At 53.3% G+C, this 7,356-nt stretch overlaps 1 protein-coding gene across 1 annotated transcript in view; it reads left to right on the forward strand.

Moving 5' to 3' along the window:
- SRGAP3 (SLIT-ROBO Rho GTPase activating protein 3) overlaps positions 1 to 1,905 on the forward strand; it is an 89,750-nt gene extending 87,845 nt beyond the window's left edge. The window contains exon 22 of the mRNA XM_010570298.1: positions 958 to 1,905. Within this exon, the coding sequence (XP_010568600.1) occupies positions 958 to 1,374 (417 nt within the window). The 3' untranslated portion in view covers positions 1,375 to 1,905. The remainder of the gene's footprint in view (positions 1 to 957) is intronic.
- The last annotated feature ends 5,451 nt before the right edge of the window (positions 1,906 to 7,356 follow it).

Genomic DNA, 7,356 nt, shown 5'->3' on the forward strand with positions numbered 1-7,356 from the left:
TTCCCTTCTGCTGATCCTCTGAACATTATCTGAGGCTCACCAAGCGTTTTGTATGCATTATAAAATTAAGGACTTGTCTACAGAAGGACAGCGAGGAGAGTTAACTAGAGCTACTTTTTAAACGATCGATTCAGTTACCTTAAATCACTTTTCAAATGGTCTCTTTCTGAGTTAGTGGCCTTAATTCAGTTAAGGTGGATTTAAGTGAAGTCAGACTAGGGCCTCTCTATTTCTGAATGAGACTATCAGCACTACTGTTGTAGGCAATTTAGCTAATTTCCTTTAAATGGACGCTTCTAGTTCAACTGGGTTCACCTTGTGGAGGATCTCTGTGGACGGACCCATGGGATCCATGCCTAGGAGACATGACCAGAGGTGGGCAGGTGGTGAGGGGCTCGGGCCGGTCTCACCTCGGGTCCCTCCCTGCAAGCAAGGAGAGGCATTGTCGCTGCCTCTCTCCTATTTATGGTGAGCAGCCATTGTGCTGCTTACTCTGCATACATCCCTGTGTGTTTCTGTCCCCACGTGTGCCCATTGCCCTGTAGGCACAGGGACAGCAGAGCTCTTGTACATCAGATGGAGGCTGCAGGACCTCCTTTTTTGGGGAGAAACCAGCCTCAGTGTTGCAGGGGAGCGTGGAGATGCCCTGTCTCGTTGGAGATGTGGACAGGCTGATGTTCACCCCATCACTTGTGGTGCTCGGAGCCTGCTCCCTTTGGAGCTGGCGACCAAACTCCTGTTGACTTGGGAGACGTGAGGCACCTTTGCACAGCCAGCGTTTGGGCTTTACATCTTCTCCCAAAGCTCCTGCTTTGCCTGGAGGCCCCGTCTTAGGTCAGAGACCCACACAGACAAACACACATGCCAGGACGGGGGGCATCTCCACGGGTGGGGTGCAGGAGAGTGGGTTGATGCTGTGGCACGGTGCTGATACCCCTTTGTTGGTGGCGTTCACAGGATATCGAGAAGACCATGAGCACGGCGCTGAACGAACTGCGGGAGCTGGAGAGGCAGAACACGGCCAAGCAGGCCCCCGACGTGGTCCTGGACACGCTGGAGCCCATGAAGAACCCCCCGATGGGCGCTGCCAACTCGGAGCCCGCCAGCCCCCTCCACACCATCCTGATCCGGGACCCCGACGCTGCCATGCGGCGCAGCAGCAGCTCCACCACAGAGATGATGACCACCTTCAAGCCGGCGCTGTCGGCCCGGCTGGCCGGGGCGCAGCTGCGGCCCCCGCCGATGCGGCCGGTGCGGCCGGTGGTGCAGCACCGCTCCAGCAGCAGCAGCAGCTCAGGGGTGGGCAGCCCCGCCGTCACCCCCACCGAGAAGCTCTTCCCCAGCAGCTCGACGGATAAATCGGGCACCATGTAGGCTGGAGCGCGGGGACTGCGGCGGGGAGAGCCAGCGCCTGGATGGTGGGAGCAGGGCCGGCAGCTCGGCAAAGCCTCGCTCGGCCAAGCGGGAAGTCAAAACCGTGCTCAAGAGGAACCTCTCCAAAAGGGGAACAAGTGTGTAGCCTAGGCCTGATGGTTGATTGTACATAAGTGTATGTGTGTGTGTGTATGTACATATGTGTGCACACACACGCCCGTCCATGCAGTAACACTTCCCAAGCTTGCAGTCCTACGGCAGGAGGAGACGGCGGGTCTATGTGTTGGCACTGGAGAATACACGCTATATGTAGAAGTATATATTAAAAAAAATAAGTGTACAGAATTCGGTGACTTTTTTAAAAAAGTAGATTTACCTCAGAAACTGGCTCTGAAATGTCCTCTCTAGAGATGTTGGGTTGATTTGGATTTTTTTCCCAGGCTATTTGTGTGTGTGCGTGGAGATACATAGCAGCTGTGCGTCGAGCAATACAAGGCCAATCCTGGAATTTATTTTCTGCACCTCGTGGCATTTAAAAAAAAAAGGCGGGTGGGGGGCAGAGGGTAGATACAGTGGGTTTTGTTCACTGCTGGCCTATGGAGAAGAGCTGGAAATTCATAAATGCCAGTGTGTGTCAGGCTGGCTGGAGTGTCTTTTCAAGCTGAATCCCGAGACGTTTTCATGTGTGCTGTGACGCCCCGGCCAGCGGCACCCGGCAGGAGCGGGGACAGAAAATGAGGTGTACTCCGTTGGCTTCACGCAGGGAGGAGGACGTTGCTGCTGCACCGGGGCACAGTGCTGCCCTGCCTGCACCATGGGGTCCACAGAACTCCGATTTTCTTGAAGATTTCAGAATGAACAAGGACTAGTGACAAACCTGTGGTAAAGCATAAATAGAGTAACTTACAGAGTTTTGAGATGCTTCATTTCCCTTTCCCCACACACTTCTTTTTCTTTTTTTTTTTCTTTCTTTTTTTTAAAAAAACCTAATGATGTCTCAACAGATGGGACTAAACAGGCGAGGAGGCTTTGGTACAACAACGTTCCTTTATTTGAAGTTGCACAGCAGTACATGAGGGTCTTGATTCAGATTGCATCTTCTTGCATGAAAAGCATGAGCCATATTTGACCATATCAGATACGGAACCGATCTGATGGGGTGATATTTTGCACTTTCTGTACTGTACTATATAAATACAACAGTTTGAGTTTATGCAAAAGAATCTACATTTTGTTTTTCCTCTGAACATTTAACCCAGAGAAAAAATATGCAGAAAGAGCTGGGGATTGCATGGTACTTTGTCTGATAATGAAGTCTCTTCTGTAAGCGCTGAATTCAAGACACTCTGTGCTTCTCCTGCAGTTTTTTTTCTTCTTGTACAGATTTCCATGCAATGACCCGTGGTTTAATTTGGTCACTTCCACATGATCACGTACAGCCCCACCGTGAAACGGGCCATGGTGAGTCTCTTCAGCTGCATAGAAGAGCTGCACTAATGGCTCCTTCATCTTCATCCTTTCTTCCTGCTATCTCTGATTTCTGCTGTTCTGTCTGTCCCTGGGCGAAGAAGCTAGCGAGCCCTCCTGCCTCATCCAGCAGTCACCTGCCCCTGCCCAGGGCTTGTTTCTGTTCCCTCCTTCATCCTCCTCCTCCCTCCAGCACCGCTGCAGACCCCAGCTCGCAGGCGGCTGGAGGAGCAGCCCAACTTCCAGAAGGCAGCGGCGGGGCTGGCCGGGGCACTGAGCCCACCGCTCCTGCCGCAGCCCGCGTCTCAGCCAGGGAGCTCACCCGAACGCGTCCGTGGGCGCAGCCGCCCCAAGCTGGGGCGAGGCGGCGGTTACCCCCGGGTACCCCCACGTGCCGGGTATGGAGCCGGCGTCGCAGACCCGGCGTCGCAGACCCAGCGGGACCGGCCGCTGTTTGCTCCTGCGCCCAGCGCACAAGCATGTGTCCCTTACACACCCCGCTCCTGGCCGGCTCCTGCCCCTGCCAGTCCGTGTATATATATTGCTGTACTTGCTTAAATGCTGGAAAGTAACTGTTAACATGTAAACTGTACAAAAAATAGGCTAAGATTAGATGAAAGCCAATGCCACTCACCAAATCTTTGCACTTAGTAGGTAGCTCAATGTAAAAATAAAACCCAGTAATAATAATGGTAATAAAAAAAGAGATAAAAAAACAAAGCCGCAAAGCTAACCTTTCAGTGTACAGTGGGGGAGAAGTACTGTATGTAGTGATTCTGTCATTGTTCCTCCGTATAATGCTGTAAGGGGAAATGGTGTTTATGTACTTGTCTATTAACATTGTTGACATTTGTAATTACCACAATTGGTTCATATTGATGTTTATTTTTCTTCATAATTTTCCCCCCCTTTCCTAACTTAGGCTAACCCTGAGGTCAATGCCTCTGTCATTACGGGCAGCAGATGTTCAAACAGTCTGTCAGTCTGGTCTAGTAATGAACCAGCAAATGTGCTTTTAGGGGGAGGGAAGGAACCCATTTGGCACGAGAGCTGTGTATTCGTTGCCAGTAATTATTATTTTTTTTTCCATTTAGTTCCTGGAGAACATTCACTTTGCCAGTCTTCTGGTTTTTTTATATACTTTCAAAGATGACTTGATAGCAAAACCATGTTTATTAGGGTTTTCTTTTTTTTCCTCCCTTCTTACTTTTGGAGATACGGTACAAGTTCCAGTGTCTTTCTGTTAAATTATTGCCTTTCATTTTCCTTTGTTTCGTTTTGTTGTGGGTTTTTAATACCATTGTTTTCTTATCTTTAAGTGCCTTTTTGAGCACCAGAACAAATGCTTGGAGTTAATGTCCTAGGAGCTGTACACATCATGATTTCCTTTGTACAGTTGCGTTCTGCTGGGGGTGATTGCTTTTAAAGTCCTTTTTAATTTTTTTTTTAAAGAAAAGAAAACCAGGACGTTTTGTTGAAGAATAAACTACCCCTTTTTAATACGGTATTCAAATTGTAGTTTTAACTACTGTAAATTTAAGGGAAGAAATGTATTTTTCTGCAAGCTAACTTGGCACAGAATTGAAACACGTACATTGTAGGAGTATCACAACTGGAACCTGCTCATGTTTTATGAGTAACTTTACCCTGATCCTCGATACCTCTCTAAAGGCGTAAAGACTGTAGGCTTCAGAGAGTTCACAGAGCTTTCACTGTGAAAACTTTTGGCCGAGTTGCTGACGTGAGCGGGCGGTGGGAGCACCCTGCCTCCCACCGCCCCACCGGGCGAGGGTCCGGAGGCGCCGGCACAGCCCCTCCGCGGGGACGCGGCCGCCAAGAGGAGGGCATCCTCATGGAGCAGTTGTTTCTCTGCTGTGCAGAGCGAGTGCCGACCCCCAGCTCGGCTCCTGCAGACCCTGCCGGGTCCCCACGGACCCGTCCCATCCCGTCCTGTCCCGCAGTGCCGTCGCCGCCTCCGGGGGGGCAGCTTGGCGCTTGCCCACCCTCCCCGGGGCTCGGCGTCGCCTTCAGCGCTGCTGCCTCGAAAGCAGCGGCACCCACAGCGGTCTCTTCTCTGTACAGACTCTTCAGCGATGCGCGCGAGTGTGTCGGTCCCCGGGGTGGTGATGACAGTGCACTTTCTTCCTTAGGCTGAAGTACCCCTGGTAGGTCATTTTTGTAAACCCTGGACTGTGTTATTTAACTAGCGGTGTTGTGGTTTTCACGGTGCGGCAGTAGATGTCCCGAGTCTGATCTGCTTCCGAGTGGCTGGGCTGCGTAGTCTGGTGGGGATGGGTTTGGTTACGCCGGGAAGCCGTAGGAAACCGCTGGCTGGCTGCCCTTTGTAACGGTCGTCCTCCTCCTCTGGTGTTGTCTCTGTAACGTATGGTGAGATGCCGTTCAGCTAGAGTGTCTGAGTGGGTCCTCTGTCATGTATGCTGATGATGCCATGTAGATGAAGCCACTGGTTGGGTGTGGACTCATCCCGTTGAATAAAACTGCTTAACTTTTCTCAAAAACAGCGGCTGTAGTTTCAGAATATTTGCTGCCTCTGGGAGCCGTGTGGGCTGGCACCCCCGCCTGCGCCCCTGCCTGCGCCTGCACCCACACCCGTGCTCGCGGCTTCCCCGTCCCCTGCACCCCGGTCCGGAGGCAGTGGCCAGGGTGCTCCTCCAGAGCCGCCCCGCAGCAGCAGCGCAGGACCTTCCCCGTGCCGACGGGCAGCGGTGGTGCCGTTGGCCGTGTCTCCTGGCCGCTGCTCCCCTGGAGCCATGAGCCAGGCCCGCGGTCGCTCACCGTGGCTGACTTGGTGTGTTCCGCTGCGTGTGTTTAGATGAACCGCTGAGAGCGCAGATGGGCTCCTTCCTCTCAGCCCTGGGCATATGGTGAAAACATGCAGGGAACAGACATGTAGGCCAATAAAAAAAACAAACCACCGCCTCCAAGAGGGTGTAAATTTGGCCATTGCTGGCGTGGGAGGGCCCAGGCTTGTCTACACCAGCCAAGGTGTACCCTGTGTTTCGGAGGTGTCGTTTCTTCTTCTAAATGTTATTTTAAATGCATTTAGGTAAAACCAACAGGAACGTTCTTCCATTTTATTTTGAACATATCTGCCTTGAAGCTCACTGTGCTGAAACTGCAGTAGTTAAAGGCTGAGGAGGGGGCTGTGGGGGTGTGTGAGGCTCCTCCTGGGGAAGGGCTGGTGGGGAAGGGCTGTCCTGTGCTCTCCCAGCCCCTGGTGCAGGAATCGCTTCCAGCCCTCGCTGCCTGCGCCCATCTTCAGGCAATTCAATCCCTTTGCAAACCTCCTGTTTCGGTGAGAGCACCTTTGGGTGGTTTATTGCTTGCCCACAGGGGAAGGCTGCCTCGGATGGGGAATGGGGTAGGTGAGGATGGCAGCTGAGAAGTGCGGTGGGTAGGGGTGAATGCCCAAGAGGAGCTGGGCTGAGCATCCCCGCTGCCTCCCCCTGCTCGCCCTTCATGTGTTTTGTGGGGGGTCAAGACTCGATCTCTTGTCGATGCTACCTTGTTTTTCCCCAACCTTTCACGCCTTGAGCCCTTCTCAGCAGTTCAGCGCATTAGGGCTCGCCCGTGCAGGAGCATTGGATTAGTATTGCTCTCAAAATCCGGAGGGCGGCTTTGGCAGTGAAGCGTTAAAAGACTAGGCTTGCTTTTCTTTTCGAAAGCTGATTACACAGACATTAATTATCACTGGAGGAGCAGAGGGGGGGGACCACAACACGGCGCTCTCGCATCCCTCCAGCCACTCGCTGTGTGAGCACATTCATGCCCGTAGGCTCTCCAGGGCCAGAGACCTGCCACGGCTCCCTTATTCTCACGTTGAACGGTGTTTTTCTTCAGGGGTCATTCCTCCCCACCACCACTGGTCCGTCCCCCCCCGAGTGGCTCTGCCCCAGAGGGGGTTTACCTGCTGCCCCCCCGCCTGTGGACGCGGCTCCCTGGCAGAGCCCCTCTGGGACTGGGGGCCCTGTGCGTCCCTTGGCTGCCAGGCTCTGCCCGCTCCTGTTACCGACAATTGCCCCCTCCCCACAAAAACCCACGGTCAGCTGCCGAGCAGCCAGAGCTGCTTCACCTGGTCCGTGACAGGCCTGCTGGAAAACTGAATTCCAGCGTGTGTCCCCATGCTGCTGCCAGCCCCCTGTGTGGGGAACCCCCCCAGCCCTGCCACAGAGGACGTGTCGCACTCGGCTCCGGGAAGGGGACGCGTGCCTGCAATGCACAAGCGATGCCAGACAAAAGCAGATGTCAACATGAGCTTAAAACAAAGATGATTTAGCGCTCGCTCTGTTGCAAACAGGACAAGAGAGATTATCTCCTTCCACAGGGAAGGAGCGAAGGGGCTTAGGGGGCCACGCAAGCCAAGGAGACGAACAAAGGCCGTTCCTGCCGCGGCGCGGATCCCCACCGGGCACCACGGCCTTTGGGACCGGCCCGGTATTTGCTTTTAAAGGATTAACTTGAGCCAGCTAAGTGGATATGAAAACCGTGGCGAGC

This window comes from Haliaeetus leucocephalus, unplaced genomic scaffold (genome assembly GCF_000737465.1).
Source record: "Haliaeetus leucocephalus isolate CR32 unplaced genomic scaffold, Haliaeetus_leucocephalus-4.0 Scaffold2, whole genome shotgun sequence".
In the NCBI taxonomy this organism is placed as follows: domain Eukaryota; kingdom Metazoa; phylum Chordata; class Aves; order Accipitriformes; family Accipitridae; genus Haliaeetus; species Haliaeetus leucocephalus.